We start from the raw sequence: 24,036 nt of genomic DNA on the forward strand, positions 1-24,036 counted from the left end.
GTCATTGAAACACATTCCAATGAAATTATTCTCTATAGAGCTTCTGATAAGTGATGGTAACCAGAATTGATTACATAAAGATTAAAACGCAAATTTAATATTGGCAAACGCAACACTTAAGGGGGGTACACACGGAGAGACCATTGTTTAAAATCTAAGCAATCTGACAAGATTGCTTAGATTTTGAGCACGGATCTGCCGTGTGTATGCCCCCCAGCGATAGGGATGTGCAGCCCCACGCATCGCTATCGCTGGTGCTAGATTGAGCCTGCATGCAGGCTCAATCTAGCGGGTCGCCTCCCTTGCTCAGCACATCGTGCTGTGCTGAGCGGGGTGAGAGATGTGTGCTGAGCGGGGTGAGAGATGTGTTAAGAACGCTCAGCACACATTTCTCCCGTCAGTACCCCCCTTTACTGTAAACCTAGACCAAAATGTTATCTGGATTGGAAAGGTACATGTGCACTGGATGAATAAATCTGCAGAGTATAGCAGACAATTCTGGAAGTCTCCATAGTAGTCAAAAGTCTATTTATTGTGATGGCAGTTCATAATTAGGGACCATTATTGCACACTACGTCCATACCCTTTTCTTGTCCTGAAACCTTGCACAAAGAATCCAGCCTCAGTTTTGCGGTCAAGGTATAATTTACAGACATGAAAGTGAAATACTTATTTTATTATCTTGGCAGAAGTAGTTCGGATTACATACGTAATCCCAGCGGGCGGGATACAGACTGCCAGTATCTCAGGATTCCGGCGTTGACATCCTGAACGTCGGGATCCTGACAGCCGGCAAATTGAACGGATCTTTGTAGTTCACAAGGATACCCTTCAACAATGTATACACATTGCTATAAATGGTCACTGCAATGCTTCTCGTTCTGTTTACAATAAATTGGCTGGAAACCACAGAGAAGCTAGGGACACCTGACATTCAGTGTTGGAGGAAATATGTACAAATACTGCATAAAAAAAGCTATTATTCACTACTTTTGGAATACCCCATGGCACATTTACATATTATTAGCTGAACAATAGTTGATTTAATCACTTGTGACAGTTTTGTCATGATCACACCATATCACTCATACACTGGCTCCCTTTCGTACTCAGGATCTATACCAGTGGAAGGACAGTCGGCCTATAGACTCCAGGTGAGCACTTACAGTAGTCTTTGTTTTGTGTTACTGCTACTTGTACTTTATCCCAAGCCTCAGATCCCTGTGACATCCTGTGAGGTATCCTTTTAGAATTCCTTATTCCTCTATTTATATGGCCTATATTTGTTGTGACACCCTGTCTATTGTGTTGATTTATATAAAAATATTTACAAGAAAGCTTGGCTCATCTATTGTGATTTCAGGACTGCTTACATTTCGATGTGATTATGGTTTACAAATCCTTTCTCTGTTTCACTATTAAGGCCCGTACACACTGGTCGATGTATCGGCCGTTCTCTTGAACGGCCGATACATCGCGGGACCGTCGGCCAGTGTGTACGGGCGATACGTCTGTGAACTCCGTCGTTCACAGACGTATCGCGTCGGCCGCGCAGCACAGCCGACAGCCAATATATCTAACGATATATTGGCGCGTCGCTGTGTGTGTACGGGGCGGTCGGCCGACCGCCCGTACACATGCTCCGGTGGCCGGCGGTGATTGACAGGTGAACTGGGCGGGCGCGAGCGCCCGCCCACCCAGTTCATGACGTCAGTCCCCCGATGGATCGGGCAGTGCGTATGCACAGCACACTGCCCGATCCGTACATCGATATATCTGCAGATCAATTGATCTGCAGATATATCTAATAGTGTGTACCCACCTTTAAACACACATTTCTATTTTGGAATAATTGCATAGCATAATGAGATATCATGGTGATGGGACCCAAATCTAAGCACAGAATGCATTTATGTTACATATACACCTTATACACATCCTGAAGGTAATTTTAGCCAATATTTTTCATAACTTTGTGCATTAAACAAAGTGTGTGTACATTCACACAATTCATAGGTTTCATATACACCTAATAAACACAGCGTGAGGGTCATTTAATACAATATTTTTAATAACTTTTTGTGTTAAACAAAGTTTGTGTACAATGAGCCATCAGAAAACAAACATTTCACTATCTCACTCAAAAATTATAACGATAGCAATATTTTAACTTGCAAAATTCTGCTAACATTCTTCGGACTGTAAATTGTTTTAACAGAATAGAATTTGTTAAATGTATACAGTTCTTTTGAATAACTCTAATGAGTCTTGAATGAAGCTAGATAAAGACGTAGCAGGTAAGTTTTGCTATAATCTATGAAAGGACTCAAATCACACAACACAATGTAAAAGGGTCTCTAAGCAATCTGGGTAATGTTATGTTCCTCCAGTCCAACTATGGGGGGTATTCTACTGTAGTTGGAACTACCGTCTTGTCTAAAAGATGGCAGTTTCCTACCTATTCAATCCCCCTGCCGGTTTTCCATCAAGTCGCCAATTCCGACTTGTCGGAAAACATGTGAATCGGCGGAATAGCCTCGTATCGAAAGTGATTTGTCAGAAGCACGGCCAAATCTTAGCCCCGTTTCAGACTATGTCAATCAGACTTTAAAAAAAGTTGGATTGGCATGGTCGGGAACGGCCTGTAAATTGAATACTGAGATGTCAGATCCTTTCCGTCGGAAAGGATCCGACATCAATTGAATATACCCCTATAAGCAAACCAGTACATGCTCACAAACATAAATAAATAAGTCAATGGGGAATATCCAATTAGCCCCGGTAATTTACTGGAGCTAATTGTCCCACCAGGGGCCATCCTATCACCCCCAATAAGCCAGCACGAGCGGTGGCTTATCAGGGGTTACCTGATGCTGTACCGGGTGCCGGCTGCTGACAGCTCCCGGTGCAGCGCTGCTCCTCCGGCTTCCCCGGTCACATGGGCGCTCCCCAGTCATGTGACCGCTGCCAGGGCCTGGGGAGAGGGGGGATGCAGTCACTGCGCTTCCCCAGTTATCCCGCCGGGGGTCACCACACCGACTAGCAGCTTCCGGGCGAAACAAAATCCCTAGAGACAGATGCGAAAATGGGGCTGTTTCTACCGAAAACACACACTGAACCTGTGTTTTCATAAGAAATGGGTTTTTTTTGTTTTTTTTTTTACAGGCGATCAATCTGTACAGCCTATTAAAAAAAGAAAATAATCGGTGAAACATCGGGTAAAATAGCGAAAAACATACGTTTTTCGCACCCAATGTTTTACCAGGGGCTAATAGGATAACCCCCAATATATTGAATATTAACCTAATGTTAACATTTATGTTTTCTAGCAATTTGGTTTGGGGTTCTCGACTTGCGGTTTGTTTGGGTGTGGTTCGTTTTATCGACAGTGTCTAGGTCGACAATGTTTAGGTCAACCACTATAGGTCGACAGTCACTAGGTCGACATGGATGGAAGGTCGACAGGGTTTCTAGGTCGACATGTGCTAGGTCTAAAGGTCGACATGAGGATTTTTTTATTTTATTTTTGGTGTCGTTTTCTTCGTTTAGTGACCGGGATCCCAAATTAGTGCACCGCGTCCCCTCGCATGGCTCGCTTCGCTCGCCATGCTTCGGGCATGGTGCCTTCGCTCCGCTACCGCTTCGCTCGGCACACTTTACCGTTCCAATTGTAGTCCACGTGGATCGTTAAGTATGAAAAAAATCCCCCCCCCCCCCCCCAAAAAGGTGAAAAACTCATGTCGACCTTTAGACCTGTCAACCTAGCACATGTCGACCTAGAAACCATGTCGACCTTCCATCCATGTCGACCTAGTGACTGTCGACCTATAGTGGTCGACCTAAACATTGTCGACCTAGACACTGTCGATCTTCAGACCGGATCCCGGTTTGTTTCAGGAGCAACTAATAAAGGTCAGACAGCTGTTGCAGCTCTAGTCATCTTAGTTCTACAAATTAAATATTTGGGCATACATAAATTCCCTCTCTAAAATCAATTTTCAAATGGATTTTTTGTCTTTGAAAGTACCATAATCCAGTCATATAAATGCACTAGTGTGTGTGGAGAGACTACCCAATTGACAAGGCTTCTACATTCTGTATCAGCTGTAGCTTGAAAACATATGTACACGGTGAGCCCTGCTGACATTATCCATACCTGGAAGAACTCTGCAGACATTTCCAAAAATGGTGCCTCAAAGTCTTCTTCATACACTGATCTTCCTTCCAGACCAAGGATCATAAGCATCTGACAGGCATTTCTTATTGCACCTCTGTTACAGTTTACACAAGCAAAAGAGTAAAATTAGCATTTACATCTAAAATACAGTGATATACTGAAAATGACTGATATTAGTTAATAGAGAAACCCTTGATATTTTACAGCAGTCTCATCAGCTGAAACTCCTTAGTACCATGGAACTGTACAATAAAATTAATTATTCAGTGACCCAAACAATCACCACCTATGTTTTAAAACCTCCAAAATCAAAGTATAATTACCCAGACCTCCTGCACTAAAGACTAATGGAAAGACTAACGGAAGAGGAATACACTTTTCAAACTGGTCAGCCGAGCATGCACTGGTACACTACTTGGCTGTCTAACCAAATATACGACTCTACTAGAGGTGAGATCCCAACGTTTCTCACTAAATCCTTGTAACATGGAGCAATACAGATTTCTTATTCGAGTAAGGGTAATAATCCTTCAACTCACTATTCGCATACACACAGAAAGACGTTCTGAATCCATTAATCAAGCAGTGATTACTATATACAACTGTAACCACAACAATACAAGAAACATTATCCAGGGTGGATGCTATTATAAACACAGGAGCCAGAAAGTTTAGGCAAACATCTGAAGTGTTTAACCTTACAGGTCCATTACAGATAACCCCCCAAAAAACTGTGGAAAGAAAAAGGTATACAAACAGTAGAAATAATGGTGGACCTTTGGCCAAGTAAGCTAGTCTACGCCATAAAGAATCTCATCTATATTTACTTTTTCATGTACAGAATAAGAATTGTACGCACAAACCAGGAAGCTTAGTGAATAAACTTACAGTGGGCAGTAAAGATCCAAACAGCCGGTACTACTACATTTTAATAATAGGGCGCCACAAGTGTTTTGCAGCATCGTACATACAGCAGACATTGGAACAATACAGGGTACACAGAGCTTAACATTACAGAATAATGACTGTATGGTATATTGACTGCTTCACGTAAGGAGGTTGGGGTTTATAATGTCTGCATGAAATGTAACACCATCCAATGTGAAGCTTTTCCTGGTGTCCTACCCTAAACTGCCAGGTAGTTTCCCTTCCCCCACATTATTTCGGATTTGTCCAGGAAGAGCTTGCTGGGACAGTGTGAGATTAGTTTGGAAAGAAGTGTAAGAGGTAACAGGGACAGATAGAAGAATCAAGTCGACCTCATGCACAATATTACTGGCCATGATACAACTGGGGTCAGTATGCAAAGCCTATAGATTGCAGTGGATTTATCTGAACACAGTTCAATGATAATTGTATACGATTGTATTTGGGAAAGGACAGTGCATGAGACATGGAAATAGATCAAATTATACCCCTTTCAGACTGACAAAAAATTTCCCGGGTTATTGCACATGAACGCGCATCAACCTGGGAAATTGCTCAGTGTGAAAAGGTACAGGAACAATATCCCGGGACGAGCGTCCTGGGATTTCATCCCAGGTCTAGATCAGGGTTGAATCAGGGATTGTCCCGGAATGCAGTGTAGTGTGAATGGACCCTACCCGGTATTCAGTACCCGGGACTGTTAAAAGGCCTCTCATTGGAGCTTCCCCGGGCTCAGAAGAGATAATGTCATCATCCAGAGCCCGGGGAAGCATCCAGGAAGCGGAGGAGACAGTCATGGCGACCTGGACAGATCAGGAGGTGAAAGCTGCTCAGCATAAGGGGTGAGGAGATTAAAAAACAGATCACAGGCACAGTGAAGGATGCAGTCATTTATAAAAATATTGCAAAGCTGCTTAATGCAATAGGCATTATACGTACACAACAGCAAGTTGTAAATAAAATGAAGATCCTAAAGAAGCAGTTCTTGAAGGTACATGAAAACAACCGTAAAAAGAATGGGGCTGGCCAGAAAAATGTCCATTTCTAATGACATACATATGCATTTGCAGGGATTTACCAGGATCAGTGTGAATGGGGCTGTCCCGGGTCGATCCCATGTCTAAGTGCAGTCTGAAAGGGGTCAATCCCAGGATGCGTCCCAGAACACATTGCCGGGTGTGACCCGGCTCTGTCAGTCTGAAAGGGGTATTACATATATAAATATTACTACAGAAGGAGGCAAGGACTAGAGAAAACCATTGGATTTATTTTTATTAGGTAATGACTAAAACTTGTGAAACCTACTTAAATCAAATAAGTAACTTAGTAAAGAAAACATGCTCTCACCTGTCCACAACCTCTCCTTTTCGCTCTCTTGCAATCATGTCGAGCAAGGTCTGCCGCAGGTGGTCTCTTATGCAACCATAGCGAACAACTTGATCACGGAATATTATCAAGCCCAGATTATAAACATTTTCAACATTGTTTTGTTGTACATAGACTCTATCCTGGAAACAAACATTGAGAATGATTAGAGGAACTCGGATACATCTTCTTTTCATGTAAAGACATAACCAATAAGTATATTAAAAAAAAAAAAAAAAAAAACACAAAACAAACTGTTAAGCTAAATTTGTCATTTATTACATTTTTTTTATAACACTTATACTGTAGCTAACTCAGTGCTTTATTATACTGTAGATTACTCTGTGCTTTAGTCATTTACATCTACACTTTCCTGCCCCAGTGGAGCTATCCCCTAATACCCACACACTACTGAAGCTAGGGTTAATATTGCTGGAAAAATTCCCTCAGGTACGGAGGAGGAATGCTTCCAGCAGCTGCTGTTATCAAGCATCTATTACACCAAAGTCATCACATGGAGAAACATTCAGCATCACTTGTTATGGCAGAAACATGCTTTAAAAATCGTAGGTATAATAAATATTACATTAAAAAAACAAAAACAAATACACCATACCTTTCAAAGCCTACAGGCTAAGAATATAAAATACACTGGTGATCATGTAAGTGCTTACACACAATGGCCTGTAATTCTGGACTTCAAATTTTTATAAAAATCTAAGAACCAGCTTAAGCGTTTAGGAGTCAGACCATCGTCCACAACCAAAACCCTGTATATCAACACTTGTATAAATAATCATGTATCATATTGTCCTTCAACCTCATCACATGCCATCACCACCACCACACAGGCCCCATCAATGGTCATCAGAATCTGCCACATGCCTGCCCCCAAGTCAAAACGTGACATTGCAAAAACACAGGTGCTCATTTACACCATGGAATGCCAAGGTTATGATGTTGGGTTAAGATCATCAATAATTCGATAAAAATTGGGCTAATCTCACCAGTCATGTACAGGTTGGAGTATCCCTTATCCAGATATTCTGAAATACGGAATATTCAGAAACACAGAATTTTTTGAGTGAGAGTGAGATAGTGAAACCTTTATTTTCTTATGTCTCACTGTACACAAACTTTGTTTAATACACAAAGTTATTAAAAATATTGTATTAAATGACCTTCAGGCTGTGTATAAGGTGTATATGAAACAAATGAATTGTGTGAATGTACCCACACATTGTTTAATGCACAAAGTTGTTAAAAATATTGCCTAAAATTACCCCCAGGAAGTGTGTATAGGGTGTATATGAAACATAAATGCACGCTGTGTTTAGACTTAGTTCCCATCGCCATGATATCTCCTTATGGTATGCAATTATTCCAAAATACGGAAAAAAACGATACCCAAAATACTTTAGTCCCAAGCATTTTGGATAAGGGATACTCAACCTGTATTAGTTGATGTCCCTTTTTTTTTTTTTGTAAATAAAAGCACTTTAAATGTATCCCATAAGAGGCACTGTGTGTACTCAATCCTTTAACAAATACAAAAGGAAGAAATGCGGGCTACATTTCAGGAACTCATACCCTTACATATGGATCTCAATCTCCTGCTCTAGAAGGACTCTAGCAATGTTATTTCCCGTGATAGCCCAGATTTGCAGATATTATGCTACTGGGAGTCACAGAGGCAAGAGTAATAGTTTTACTAGATATTGTTTAGATCAGGGGTTTCAAATTCACTGCCCTCCAGCTGTTGTGGAACTATACATCCCAGCATGCCCTGCCACTGTTGCAGCACCCCCAAATACAAAATTTGTGGCAGGGCATGCTGGGATGTAGGATTCGGCGCTTATCAATATAATATATATATATATATATATATATATATATATATATATATATATATATATATATATATATATATATATATATACATATACATACACATACATACATACATACACACACACACAAATGCGAAAAGCCCTCACTCACTGATTGACTCATCACTAATTCTCTTACTTCCCGATATGTAAGGAAGCTGAAATTGTAGGCCCACAACAGTTACAGGGCTGAGAGTTTGACACCCCTGGTTTAGATGGATATTTTACCTACAACATCAGTCCAGATATCTGTAGAGCTGATATTGACATAAAAATAGTAACAAACGGGATGCTGTCAAGATGCCGGCTGTTGGGATCCTGACAGTCGGAATGCCAACATCCGTCAGAGCATACACCGGAATTGCGTCAGGATCAGGAGACACAATCCAGAATCCCTACATTCCGACGTAGTATAGCGGCCGGCTTAGGGTCAGAGAGGCTAGGTTTAGGTGCTCCCTGGGAGGGTTAAGATTAGACTGTTGGGTTGGGGCGCGTTAGGTTTGGGGATAGGATAGGGTTATGCACTAACAGGGGAGGTTAGGGTTAGGCTGCAGGAAGGGAGGGTCAAGGTTAGGGGAGAGAGGGGTAACACTCTTACCTCCCCCCGTTGGGATTACAACTGTTGGGAGCAAATCATACTGAAATGAAAGTTAAATTGGGGTAATTTGATATATGGGGTAATATACGTTCCTGGAAATGCTTGGTACAAGAGACCCAAGAGTGCTATTCTGTTCACAGATCTTGGAAATGCCTAGTGTTTTCACTAGGCTGTTTTAGTGGGGCGCCGCTCCCTACCAGATTTTAGATGGCAAAATTTATTGTGCCTTTATGGCAGTACCCTACTGAAGCAGCCTGCCCTCTTCAGTCACCAACCACAGACTGCAGTGTCCTGGTGGTGGGAAAACTGCAGTGTAGCGCTCAGAGGTTTCACAGTGAGGGGAGAGCTTCACAGATATTCAAGTGAGGGGAGAATTTTAGGGCCGCCCAGAATGTCTGTAAGTACTGGGCATGCCCCCAAGAGTGACACACGGGGTGTGTCGGGAGACCAAGCTCACTGCCAGGGTAGGCGTGCACCTACAGCACACACAGAAAACCCCCTTTGCCGGCTAGCTCCCTGCCCACAGTTCTACCTAGTAAGAACAGTATCTGGATGGTAAATCAACATGGATTAGATCGACCACTATTGGTCGAGATGGTCATGGTCAACATAGGAAAAAGTTCGACATGACACCTCTGGATCTTTTAAACTGTATCAGTGAGTTATGAATACACCTGTGCACCTGCTGGGTGACCTGGAAAACGTGAACTATGTGGGGTCAGGAGGACAGAGTTTAAGACTCACTGCAATAGGCAATGCATCATAACTCTACACATATACAGTACCTTGTGTATTATTCCGTATATAGACATGGCTGTTATATCAGAAGCACACAATTATTCATGTTTTGAAACACTCACCATGTACATGAGTATGTCTCTAATCATTACCATCGCAGTCTGGTGGTCATTCCAGGCTTGATTAAGTGTTTGAAGGAAGTTGTTATTTAAAGAATTTAATACATCTTCTCGAACCTACAAAAGAGAAAAAAAAAAAAACAAAGAAAAATATAATTAAGAAAATGTGTTCAGACAATGGGCAGGACATCTGACCAGTAATCACTGAAGTGCAGGCATAGTACATAAAAATTACAGAACAAAAAAATAACTGGCTTGTGCCGAAACAGGATAACTATATAACAAATAAACCCTGCGCTATCACAACGAAAACACCTACATAATCTGTATCAAGAGTCTTGACCCAAAAAATGCTACCTATTTCTTATAATGCAATAGGCATGGGATGCTGGCGGTTAGCATAACGACGCCGGGAACCCAGTCCCTAGAATGCTGGCAGGGGGGCGAGCACAACTAAGCCCCTTGCGGGCTCAGTGGCTTGCCACAGGTTCTATTCCCACTCTATGGGTGTTGTGGACACCCACGAGTGGGAATAGCCACCGGTAGCCTCTGGTGGCATTGTCAGTAATCGAGATTCCGGCGTCTGTTTCCTGACCACCGGGATCCCGACTGCCAGTAATGTAACTACATCCCCTTATAACAGGTAGTGTATAACACATCACTGGAAATGTTTATAGAATGCACCACATGTTACAAAACTACTGAATATAAAAGCACCAAATAGGAAAAAGGAAAAAAAAAAAAAGTTAACAATGGTATGCCTACCACAACTCTCCTTTTCTGCAGTAGGGTACATTGTGTTCCACAGGGAAACATCGGGATACCCTAAAGCGGTTACTCAAGGGAGGGGACGCGCCTTAATGGGTATAAGAACCCAGCGTGCAAAGGAAGCATCCCGGGAAGTGAGAGTATCAAAGGCATAGAACCTAATAAACGTGTTCACAGAGGACCACATAGCCACCTTGCGCAATTGTTCTGCAGACACGCCACGGTGAGCTGACCAAGAAGGTCAAACAGACAGAGTAGAATGGGTATTAATAGCAGCAGGAGCTGGGAGACCAGCCTGCGCATAAGCTTGTGTAATCACCATTCTAATCCATCTGGCCAAGGTTTGCTTTTTTGCAGGCTAGCCACTTTTGTGACAACCAAACAAGACAAAAAGGGAGTCCGACCTCCTGATAGAGGCAGTCCTCTCCACATATATACGGAGAGTCCATAACACATCCAAAGAGCACTCTTTGGAGGACAAACCAGAAGAGAAAGGCCGGAACCACAATCTCTAGGTTAAGGTGAAAAGATAACACCACCTTCGGTAAATAACCTGGGCGAGTTCTAAGAACTGCCCGGTCATGATGAAATATTAGAAAGGGTGGACGACAGGACAATGCGCCTAGGTCCGACACCCTTCTAGCAGAGGCAATAGCCAGTAAAAACAAGACCTTGGCCGTGAGCCATTTAAGGTTCACCGTCTCAAGAGGTTCAAATGGAGACTCTTGCAGGGAATTCAGTACAACAGCCAGATCCCATGGAGCCACAGGAGGGACATAGGGAGGCTGAATCCGTAAAAAACACCCTGAGTGAATGTATGAACGTCCGGTATAGATGCAATCTTTCTCCGAAACCATACCTACAAGGCATATATATGTGAACCTTGAGGGAGGCCAGATGAAGGCCTCTTTGCAGAAATGCCAGAATCCCGGAAATTCTTAATCTGTATGCATCATAAAATTCTTATCAGTATACCAGGTGAAGTAAGAATTCCAGACCCTGTAATAAATCCAAGCTGAAGCCGGTTTACAGGCTTTTAACATAGTTTGGATGACCGCCTCAGAGAATCTTTTGGCTCTCAGGAGTGATGCTTCTAGAGCAATGCCGTCAAAGCCAGCCTGGCCAGGTATGGATAAAGACAAGGGCACTGTACGAGGTGGTCTGGGCACTGAGGAAGTAGAAGAGAACGCTCTGTCGATAGACCCTGCAGGTCTGAGAACCAATGCCGTCTGAGCCACGCTGGAGCGACTAGAAGTAGAAATCCTCCTTGTTTGTACTTCCGAAGGACCCTGGGCAGGAGTGACACTGGAGGGAAAAAGTAGGGAAGCCGAAAGTTCCATGGAATTGACAGAGTCCACGAATGCTGCTTGAGGATCCCTGGTCCTTGAGCCGAAGACTGGAACTTTATTATTGTGTCGAGACACCATCAGGTCTACGTCTGGTAGGCCCCACTTGTCCACTAGGAGTTGAAAGACTTCTAGATGAAGACTCCACTCTCCGGCGTGCACATCCTGGCGACTGAGGGAGTCCGCTTCCCAGGTTAGGAAGCCCTGAATGAACACTGGCGATATTGCTGGCAGGTGGCGTTCCGCCCAACACTTCCATCATAGCCATGCGGCTTAGAGTGCTGCCTTCATGGTTTATGTATGCCACCGTAGTGGCATTGTCTGACCGTACTTGGACCAGCCTGTTCTGTACCAGAGACAGGGCAAGAGTCAATGCATTAAACACCGGCCGCAACTCCAGAATGTTTATTGGGAGAAGTGACTCCTCCTTCGTCCAGCGACCCTGAAAAGTGTGTTCCTCCAAAACCGCACCCCATCCCCTCAGACTGGCATCCGTCGTCAGCAGGACCCAGTCGGGGATCCAGAAGGGATGGCCCTTGCTCAACTGCTGGTCCTGTAGCCACCAGGTCAGCGAAAGACAAACCTCCAGAGTCAAAGTGATCATGTGAGATCTGATCCAATGAGGTAGGCCGTCCCACTTGGAAAGTATTAACTTCTGCAGAGGGAGAGAATTAAATTAAGCGTACTCTACCATGTTGAATGCCGACACCATCAGGCCAAGTACTTGCATCGCTGAGTGTATCGACACTCTTGGGCGACAAAGGAAGCATCTTATCCTGTCTTGAAGTCTCAGGACTTTTCTGGAGACAGAAACAGTCTGACTGTGTGTGTCCAGGAGAGCCCCTAGGTGTACCATGCTCTGGGCTGGGACCAGCAAGGATTTCTTCCAATTGATGAGCCACTTGTAGGCAGCTTGCAGTCAGTTGCAGATGACGGAGGAGGACATCATGGGAGTTTACCAGAATCAGCAAGTTGTCCAGATACGGCAGGATCCTGACTCCCTGGCGACGGAGATGGATTCTCATTACGGCCATGACCTTGGTGAAGATCCGGTCCAAATGGTAGAGCCTGGAACTGATAGTGGAAGGTGCCAATAGCAAACCGCAGATACTGCTGATGTGACATGGCAATAGGTATATGCAGGTACGCATCCTGTATATCCAAGAACACCATATAGTCTCCGGGTTCCATAGCCAGTACAATTGAGCACAGATTTTCCATACGGAACTTGGACACTTCCACAAACTTGTTCAGTGATTTGAGATTGAGTATAGGCCGAAAAGACCCATTAGGTTTTGAAACCAGAAACAGGGGCGAGTAGTAACATCTGCCTCCCTGGGCCAGAGGAACCGGCACTACCACTCATGTATTCAGGAGGAAACCCACAACCTTTTGTAGAGCTTATGCCTTTAACGGATCCGAAGGGATAACCAGGGTCCAAAACTGGCGAGGGGGACGTATCTTGAAGATGTGTACCCGTGAGAGAGAACTTCCTGCACCCATGCGTCTGAAGTGGTCTTTAACCAGACCTGGGTGAACTGCAGAAGTCGGCCTCCCACCCTGTGGTCCCCCAGGGGAAGGTCCGCCATCATGCGGCAGGCTTATCTTGTTTAGAAGCAGGCTGACAGGCCGCCCAGGACTGCTTTGCCTTGGACTTAGTAGTTTTGGGAACAATAGATTGTCTCGGGTATGCCTAACCTTTTGCTTTCCCTTCAGGCCGAAAGGAATGAGAAGTGAAGTGGTACCTTTAGCCGGGTTCACTACGGCTGGCCGGCGGTCGGGCTCCCGGCGACCAGCATCCCGGCGCCGGGAGCCCGACCGCCGGCTTACCGACAGCTTGGTGAGCGCAAATGAGCCCCTTGCGGGCTCGCTGCGCCACACTATTTTATTCTCCCTCTATGGGGGTCGTGGACCCCCACGAGGGAAAATAAGTGTCGGTATGCCGGCGGTCGAGCTCCCGGCGCCGGTATACTGAGCGCCGGGAGCCCGACCGCCGGCAAACAGAAGACCACCCCCTTTAGCCTTCTGTGCAGAAGGATTAGTATTTGGGAGAAAGACAGTCTTAACAGCCGCCAATTCAGACAATTTTATTTAGGTCTTCCCCAAACAGGGGGCACAAACTGAAACTGAGCTCACAGTGTCTGGAGGCTGTGTTATAGAAGAGGCCTCAATGCATTCTGGGACAGCCTAAAGGTGTAACCTGTTGGTGCCTCTGGATCAAGATCCACTCTACACCCTGATGTTTCCCTGTGGAAACCAATGTAACCTGCTGCAGAGAAAAGAAATTAATGATCTGACCGGCTTTATAAATGTCCCTTAATGTGGCTGTCACACTAAGAAATAAATATATTTGGGTAAGGCACAGTGTAAGTACAAATGTCCACTCAAGCAGTGGTGGACAAATATTGTTGTAATCTGGAACCAGTCCATTCACTCTAGGAAGCAGCAGAACATTTTAAAAGGAGCCAGTGAAGGGGTTCAGATTATCACAATGAAATATTTTGGTACCAGCAGTAGTTTTTCAGGTGCACTGTCTATCTGGGTTGCATTTAAAATGCCAGAAACCCTGCGCTAAGGATTCCCACTCTATGGGTGCTCACAACACCCATAGAGTGGGAAAACATACGGTGGCGAGTGCAGCAAGCCCACAGCGGGGCTCTTAGAGCTCGCACCGCTGCCGGCATCCCGTCTGCCAGTAAAACATATGTAATCTGGCTATCTATCTTACAGATAAGGTCTGCTGGCAGGGGGTAACTGTATAGCCTCTTGAGATCAATTAGCTTGCTAAATCTAATTGAATTCCCTCCTCAGGGTGGAAATCAATTAGCCAAAAAAATAATAATAATTGCGAATCACGGTAAATTCACGAAAAACGCCTATTCAGTTGTCAGAGAAAGACGGAGTTGCAGTAACTTTACAGCAAATTTCAATTCACCAACTAAGCAGGTGATAAAATAGGGATTTTCCCCTAAGGTTAAGTTAAAAATGTTGGGATTTGGTTATGAATCCTTGGGACACCTCCCCCCGAATGACTTTTTAAGCACTTAAAAATTGAATTATTTTTAATAGGCCAATAATGACGTAATTTTTTTTTGTGAAAAAAAAAAATCATGGAAATTGGGGTACATAGTATGGAACAGGTATATTGGGGTGCTTTATGAGTGGGGACAAGTGTTTTTAGAGTTGCAGGTGGGAGTAATCCACTTTTTTTTTTTCAATTTGTGCAAATATATACTTAAACCCATTTTTATGTATCCTGAATTTAATTTTAGCACTTTTCTTTTTTTTTTTTTCTTCACTAAATTGTTCTATCATTTAAAAAAAAAAAAAAAAAAAAAAATTATTATATTTTGACACAATTTAAGTACCAGAAATACTTTTATTATACTCAATAATAAACATTTAAACTATTATCCAATGTTAGTTTAGCTTTTTTTTTTTAGGGGGGTACTGGCAAATTGAACCATTTTTTCACTTTCACCAACAATTTGTGACTTTGCAATTGAATAGGCAAATTGCAGGAGCATACATACCCGTGCAAATCCCATTTTTGTGGCAAAAAAGGCTATCACGGTAATTTATGGCGATTTTGCGGCTAACTGAATTCGGCCTTAAGCCTGTTTGGAACACAACTGCACACTTTGTCAGAGAGCATATTCTGTGCCCAGTGTACAAATGCTCCTTTCCTTACATTGCACAATAATATTGTATGCTGCTAAAAGTATGATGTAGGAGAGAGCTAAATGTTTTAGGCTTGTGCCTGTGGGAAAAAATAAGAATTTACTTACCGATAATTCTATTTCTCATAGTCCGTAGTGGATGCTGGGAACTCCGTAAGGACCATGGGGAATAGCGGCTCCGCAGGAGACTGGGCACAAAAAGTAAAAGCTTTAGACTAGCTGGTGTGCACTGGCTCCTCCCCCTATGACCCTCCTCCAAGCCTCAGTTAAGATACTGTGCCCGGACGAGCGTACATAATAAGGAAGGATCATGAATCCCGGGTAAGACTCATACCAGCCACACCAATCACACCGTACAACTCGTGATCTGAACCCAGTTAACAGTATGATAACCGTAGGAGCCTCTGAAAAGATGGCTTCCAACAATAAACAACCCGATTTGTTTGTAACAATAACTATATACAAGTATTGCAGACAATCCGCACTTGGGATGGGCGCCCAGCATCCACTACGGACTATGAGAAATAGAATTATCGGTAAGTAAATTCTTATTTTCTCTGACGTCCTAGTGGATGCTGGGAACTCCGTAAGGACCATGGGGATTATACCAAAGCTCCCAAACGGGCGGGAGAGTGCGGATGACTCTGCAGCACCGAATGAGAGAACTCCAGGTCCTCCTCAGCCAGGGTATCAAATTTGTAGAATTTAGCAAACGTGTTTGCCCCTGACCAAGTAGCTGCTCGGCAAAGTTGTAAAGCCGAGACCCCACGGGCAGCCGCCCAAGATGAGCCCACCTTCCGTGTGGAATGGGCTTTTACAGATTTTGGCTGTGGCAGGCCTGCCACAGAATGTGCAAGTTGAATTGTACTACAAATCCAACGAGCAATCGTCTGCTTAGAAGCAGGAGCACCCAGCTTGTTGGGTGCATACAGTATAAACAGCGAGTCAGATTCTCTGACTCCAGCCGTCCTGGAAACATATTTTCAGGGCCCTGACTACGTCCAGCAACTTGGAGTCCTCCAAGTCCCCAGTAGCCACAGGTACCACAATAGGTTGATTCATGTGAAACGCTGAAACCACCTTAGGGAGAAATTGAGGACGAGTCCTCAATTCCGCCCTATCCGAATGAAATATCAGGTAAGGGCTTTTATAGGATAAAGCCGCCAATTCTGATACACGCCTGGCTGAAGCCAGGGCCAACAGCATTACCACTTTCCATGTGAGATATTTCAAATCCACTGTGGCAAGTGGTTCAAACCAATGTGATTTTAGGAACCCTAAAACTACATTGAGATCCCAAGGTGCCACTGGAGGCACAAAAGGAGGCTGTATATGCAGTACCCCTTTGACAAACGTCTGAACTTCAGGCACTGAAGCCAGTTCTTTCTGGAAGAAGATCGACAGGGCCGAAATTTGAACCTTAATGGATCCTAATTTTAGGCCCATAGACAATCCTGCTTGCAGGAAATGTAGGAAACGACCCAGTTGAAATTCCTCTGTAGGGGCCTTCTTGGCCTCACACCACGCAACATATTTTCGCCAAATGCGATGATAATGTTTTGCAGTTACATCCTTCCTGGCCTTGATCAGGGTAGGGATGACTTCATCTGGAATGCCTTTTTCCTTCAGGATCCGGCGTTCAACTGCCATGCCGTCAAACGCAGCCGCGGTAAGTCTTGGAACAGACAAGGTCCCTGCTGGAGCAGGTCCTTCCTTAGAGGTAGAGGCCACGGGTCCTCCGTGAGCATCTCTTGCAGCTCCGGGTACTAAGTTCTTCTTGGCCAATCCGGAGCCACGAGTATCGTTCTTACTCCTCTCCTTCTTATGATTCTCAGTACTTTTGGTATGAGAGGAAGAGGAGGGAACACATATACCGACTGGAACACCCATGGAGTTACCAGAGTGTCCACCGCTATTGCCTGAGGGTCCCTTGACCTGGCGCAATATCTGTCCAGTTTCTTGTTGAGACGGGACGCCATCATGTCCACCTTTGGTTTTTCCCAACGGTTTACAATCACTTGGAAGACTTCTGGATGAAGTCCCCACTCCCCCGGGTGGAGGTCGTGTCTGCTAAGGAAGTCTGCTTCCCAGTTGTCCACTCCCGGAATGAACACTGCTGACAGTGCTATCACATGATTTTCCGCCCAGCGGAGAATCCTTGCAGCTTTGCCATTGCCCTCCTGCTTCTTGTGCCGCCCTGTCTGTTTACGTGGGCGACAGCCGTGATGTTGTCCGACTGGATCAATACCAGTTGACCCTGAAGCAGAGGCCTTGCTTGACTTAGGGCATTGTAAATGGCCCTTAGCTCTAGGATATTTATGTGAAGAGACGTTTCCATGCTTGACCACAAGCCCTGGAAATTTCTTCCCTGTGTGACTGCTCCCCAGCCTCTCAGGCTGGCATCCGTGGTTACCAGCATCCAATCCTGAATGCCGAATCTGCGGCCCTCTAGAAGATGAGCCTTCTGTAACCACCACAGGAGAGATACCCTTGTCCTTGGAGATAGGGTTATCCGCTGATGCATCTGAAGATGCGATCCGGACCATTTGTCCAGCAGATCCCACTGAAAAGTTCTTGCATGGAATCTTCCGAATGGAATCGCTTCGTAAGAAGCCACCATTTTTCCCAGGACTCTCGTGCACTGACACTTGTCCTGGTTTTAGGAGGTTCCTGACTAGCTCGGATAACTCCCTGGCCTTCTCCTCCGGGAGAAACACCTTTTTCTGGACTGTGTCCAGAATCATCCCTAGGAATAGTAGACGTGTTGTTGGAATCAGCTGTGATTTTGGGATATTTAGAATCCACCCGTGCTGACGTAGCACTACCTGAGATAGTGCTACTCCGACCTCTAACTGTTCCCTGGACCTTGCCCTTATCAGGAGATCGTCCAAGTAAGGGATAATTAATACGCCTTTTCTTCGAAGAAGAATCATCATTTCGGCCATTACCTTGGTAAAGACCCGTAGTGCCGTGGACAATCCAAACGGCAGCGTCTGAAACTGATAATGACAGTTTTGTATCACAAACCTGAGGTACCCTTGGTGAGAAGGGTAGATTGGGACATGGAGATAAGCATCCTTGATGTCTAGAGATACCATATAGTCCCCTTCTTCCAGGTTCGCTATCACTGCTCTGAGTGACTCCATCTTGAATTTGAACCTTTTTATGTAAGTGTTCAAAGATTTTAGATTTAAAATTGGTCTCACCGAGCCGTCCGGCTTCGGTACCACAAACAGCGTGGAATAATACCCCTTTCCCTGTTGTAGGAGGGGTACCTTGATTATCACCTGCTGGGAATACAGCTTGTGAATAGCTTCCAATACTGCCTCCCTGTCGGAGGGAGACGTTGGTAGAGCAGACTTCAGGAACCGGCGAGGGGGAGACGTCTCGAATTCCAATTTGTACCCCTGTGATACTACCTGCAGGATCCAGGGGTCCACTTGCGAGTGAGCCCACTGCGCGCTGAAATTATTGAGACGGCCCCCCACCGTGCCCGTCCCTCTTGCCCTTATAGGGACGAAAGGACTGGGTTTGAAAAGACGGTGTCTTTTTCTGCTGAGAGGTGACCTGGGGTAAAAAGGTGGATTTTCCAGCCGTTGCTGTGGCCACCAGGTCCGATAGACCGACCCCAAATAACTCCTCCCCTTTATACGGCAATACTTCCATATGTCGTTTGGAATCTGCATCACCTGACCACTGTCGCGTCCATAACGTTCTTCTGGCAGAAATGGACATCGCACTTACTCTAGATGCCAGGGTGCAAATATCCCTCTGTGCATCTCGCATATATAGTAATGCATCTTTTAAATGCTCTATAGTTAACAATATACTGTCCCTATCCAGGGTATCAATATTTTCAGTCAGGGAATCCGACCAAGCCACTCCAGCGCTGCACATCCAGGCTGAGGCGATCGCTGGTCGCAGTATAACACCGGTATGTGTGTATATACCTTTTAAGATATTTTCCAGCCTTCTATCAGCTGGTTCCTTTGTTTTGATAAGCGTGTGAGCGCCTTATCTACCCTAGGGGGTGTTTCCCAACGTGCCCTAACCTCTGGCGGGAAAGGGTATAGTGCCAATAATTTATTAGAAATCAGCAGTTTTTTATCGGGGGAAACCCACGCTTTATCACACACCTCATTTAATTCATCTGACTCAGGAAAAACCACTGGTAGTTTTTTTACACCCCACATAATACCCTTTTTTGTGGTACTTGTAGTGTCAGAAATGTGCAATGCCTCCTTCATTGCCGTGATCATGTAACGTGTGGCCCTACTGGACATTACGTTTGTCTCGTCACCGTCGACACTGGATTCAGTATCCGTGTCAGGGTCTGTGTCGACCATCTGAGGTAACGGGCGTTTTAGCGCCCCTGACGGTGTCTGAGACGCCTGAACAGGCACTAATTGATTTGTCGGCTGTCTCATGTCGTCAACAGTTTTTTGCAAAGTGCTGACATTGTCACGTAATTCTTTAATTACTACCATCCAGTCAGGTGTCGACTCCCTAGGGGGTGACATCACTAACACAGGCAATTGCTCTGCTTCCACATCATTTTCCTCCTCATACATGTCGACACAATCGTACCGACACCCAGCACACACACAGGGAATGCTCTGATAGAGGACAGGACCCCACTAGCCCTTTGGGGAGACAGAGGGAGAGTTTGCCAGCACACACCAGAGCGCTATATATATATATATATATACAGGGATAACCTTATAATAAGAATTTACTTACCGATAATTCTATTTCTCATAGTCCATAGTGGATGCTGGGGACTCCGAAAGGACCATGGGGAATAGCGGCTCCGCAGGAGACTGGGCACAAAGTAAAAGCTTTAGGACTAGCTGGTGTGCACTGGCTCCTCCCCCTATGACCCTCCTCCAAGCCTCAGTTAGGATACTGTGCCCGGACGAGCGTACACAATAAGGAAGGATTTTGAATCCCGGGTAAGACTCATACCAGCCACACCAATCACACCGTACAACTTGTGATCTGAACCCAGTTAACAGCATGATAACAGAAGGAGCCTCTGAAAAGATGGCTCACAACAACAATAACCCGATTTTTGTAACAATAACTATGTACAAGTAATGCAGACAATCCGCACTTGGGATGGGCGCCCAGCATCCACTACGGACTATGAGAAATAGAATTATCGGTAAGTAAATTCTTATTTTCTCTAACGTCCTAGTGGATGCTGGGGACTCCGAAAGGACCATGGGGATTATACCAAAGCTCCCAAACGGGCGGGAGAGTGCGGATGACTCTGCAGCACCGCATGAGAGAACTCCAGGTCCTCCTCAGCCAGGGTATCAAATTTGTAGAATTTAGCAAACGTGTTTGCCCCTGACCAAGTAGCTGCTCTGCAAAGTTGTAAAGCCGAGACCCCTCGGGCAGCCGCCCAAGATGAGCCCACTTTCCGTGTGGAATGGGCTTTTACAGATTTTGGCTGTGGCAGGCCTGCCACAGAATGTGCAAGCTGAATTGTACTGCAAATCCAACGAGCAATCGTCTGCTTAGAAGCAGGAGCACCCAGCTTGTTGGGTGCATACAGGATAAACAGCGAGTCAGATTTTCTGACTCCAGCCGTCCTGGAAACATATATTTTCAGGGCCCTGACTACGTCCAGCAACTTGGAATCCTCCAAGTCCCTAGTAGCCGCAGGCACCACAATAGGTTGGTTTAAGTGAAATGCTGAAAACACCTTAGGGAGAAATTGAGGACGAGTCCTCAATTCCGCCCTGTCCGAATGGAAAATCAGATAAGGGCTTTTACAGGATAAAGCCGCCAATTCTGACACGCGCCTGGCCCAGGCCAGGGCCAACAGCATGACCACTTTCCATGTGAGATATTTTAACTCCACAGATTTAAGTGGTTCAAACCAATGTGACTTTTGGAATCCAAAAAAAAAACTACATTGAGATCCCAAGTGCCACTGGAGGCACAAAAGGAGGCTGTATATGCAGTACCCCTTTTACAAACGTCTGAACTTCAGGGACTGAAGCTAGTTCTTTTTGGAAGAAAATTGACAGGGCCGAAATTTGAACCTTAATGGACCCCAATTTCTGGCCCATAGACACTCCTGTTTGCAGGAAATGTAGGAATCGACCCAGTCGAATTTCCACCGTCGGGCCTTACTGGCCTCGCACCACGCAACATATTTTCGCCAATTGCGGTGATAATGTTTTTGCGGTTACATCCTTCCTGGCTTTGATCAGGATAGGGATGACTTCATCCGGAATGCCCTTTTTCCTTCAGGATCCGGCGTTCAACCGCCATGCCGTCAAACGCAGCCGCGGTAAGTCTTGGAACAGACAGGGTCTTTGCTGGAGCAGGTCCCTTCTTAGAGGTAGAGGCCACGGATCCTCCGTGAGCATCTCTTGAAGTTCCGGTTACCAAGTCCTTCTTGGCCAATCCGGAGCCACAAATATAGTGCTTACTCCTCACCATCTTATCAATCTCAGTACCTTGGGTATGAGAGGCAGAGGAGGAAACACATACCCTGACTGGTACACCCACGGTGTTACCAGAGCGTCTACAGCTATTGCCTGAGGGTCCCTGGACCTGGCGCAATACCTGTCGAGTTTTTCCCAACGGTTTATAATCCTGTGGAAGACTTCTGGGTGAAGTCCCCACTCTCCCCGGGTGGAGGTCGTGCTGAGGAAGTCTGCTTCCCAGTTGTCCACTCCCGGAATGAATACTGCTGACAGTGCTATCCCATGATTTTCCGCCCAGCGAAGAATCCTTGCAGCTTCTGTCATTGCCCTTCTGCTTCTTGTGCCACCCTGTCTGTTTACGTGGGTGACTGCCGTGATGTTGTCCGACTGGATCAACACCGGCTGACCTTGAAGCAGAGGTCTTGCTAAGCTTAGAGCATTGTAAATGTCCCTTAGCTTCAGGATATTTATGTGAAGTGATGTCTCCAGGCTTGACCATAAGTCCTGGATATTCCTTCCCTGTGTGACTGCTCCCCAGCCTCGCAGGCTGGCATCCGTGGTTACCAGGACCCAGTCCTGAATGCCGAATCTGCGGCCCTCTAGAAGATGAGCACTCTGCAACCACCACAGGAGGGACACCCTTGTCCTTGGTGACAGGGTTATCCGCTGATGCATCTGAAGATGCGACCCGGACCATTTGTCCAGCAGGTCCCACTGGAAAGTTCTTGCGTGGAATCTGCCAAATGGGATTGCTTCGTAGGAAGCCCCCATTTTACCCAGAACCCTTGTGCATTGATGCACTGAGACTTGGCTCGGTTTGAGGAGGTTCCTGACTAGCTCGGATAACTCCCTGGCTTTCTCCTCCGGGAGAAACACCTTTTTCTGGACTGTGTCCAGGATCATCCCTAGCAACAGAAGACACGTCGACGGAACCAGCTGCGATTTTGGAATATTGAGAATCCAATCGTGCTGCCGCAACACTATCTGAGATAGTGCTACACCGACCTCCAACTGTTCCCTGGATCTTACCCTTATCAGGGAATCGTCCAAGTAAGGGATAACTAAAATTCCCTTCCTTCGAAGGAACATCATCATTTCGGCCATTACCTTGGTAAAGACCCGGGGTGCCGTGGACCATCCCTACGGCAGCGTCTGAACAGATAGTGACAGTTCTCTACCATAAACCTGAGGTACCCTTGGTGAGAAGGGTAAATTTTGACATGAAGGTAAGCATCCTTGATGTCCCGAGACATCATGTAGTCCCCTTCTTCCAGGTTCGCAATCACTGCTCTGAGTGACTCAATCTTGAATTTGAACCTCTGTATGTAAGTGTTCAAAGATTTTAGAATCGGTCTCACCGAGCCGTCTGGCTTCGGTACCACAATAGTGTGGAATAATACCCCGTTCCCTGTTGCAGGAGGGGTACCTTGATTATCACCTGCTGGGAATACAGCTTGTGAATGGCTTCCAAAACTGCCTCCCTGTCCGAGGGAGACGTCGGTAAAGTCGACTTTTGGAAACGGCGAGGGGGAGACGTCTCGAATTCCAATATGTACCCCTGAGATATTACCTGAAGGATCCAGGGGTCTACTTGCGAGTGAGCCCACTGCGCACTGAAATTCATTGAGAACGGGCCCCCACCGTGCCTGAGCTTGTAAAGCCCTAGCGTCATACTGAGGGCTTGGCAGAGGCTGGAAAGGGTTTCTGTTCCTGGGAACTGGCTGATCTCTGCAGCCTTTTTCCTCTCCCTCTGTCACGAGCAGAAAAGAGGAACCTTTTGTCCGCTTGCCAACAAAGGACTGCGCCTGATAATACGGCGTCTTATTTTGAGAGGCGACCTGGGGTACAAACGTGGATTTCCCAGCTGTTGCCGTGGCCACCAGGTCTAAAAGACCGACCCCAAATGTCCCCTTTCAAAGGCAATACTTCCAAATGACGTTTGGAATCCGCATCACCTGACCATTTTACTGGTAGAATTGGACAACG

At 45.5% G+C, this 24,036-nt stretch overlaps 1 protein-coding gene across 1 annotated transcript in view; it reads right to left on the reverse strand.

The window, feature by feature from the left end:
* Positions 1–24,036, reverse strand: part of CUL3 (cullin 3) — a 293,465-nt gene that overhangs the window by 114,236 nt on the left and 155,193 nt on the right. Inside the window, exons 3-5 of the mRNA XM_063915923.1 lie at positions 9,817–9,930; positions 6,452–6,612; positions 4,157–4,271 (exon numbers count right to left, since the gene is read on the reverse strand). Coding sequence (XP_063771993.1) covers positions 4,157–4,271; positions 6,452–6,612; positions 9,817–9,930 — 390 coding nt within the window. The remainder of the gene's footprint in view (positions 1–4,156; positions 4,272–6,451; positions 6,613–9,816; positions 9,931–24,036) is intronic.

The sequence above is a fragment of the Pseudophryne corroboree genome, chromosome 4 (assembly GCF_028390025.1).
Source record: "Pseudophryne corroboree isolate aPseCor3 chromosome 4, aPseCor3.hap2, whole genome shotgun sequence".
NCBI lineage: Eukaryota > Metazoa > Chordata > Amphibia > Anura > Myobatrachidae > Pseudophryne > Pseudophryne corroboree.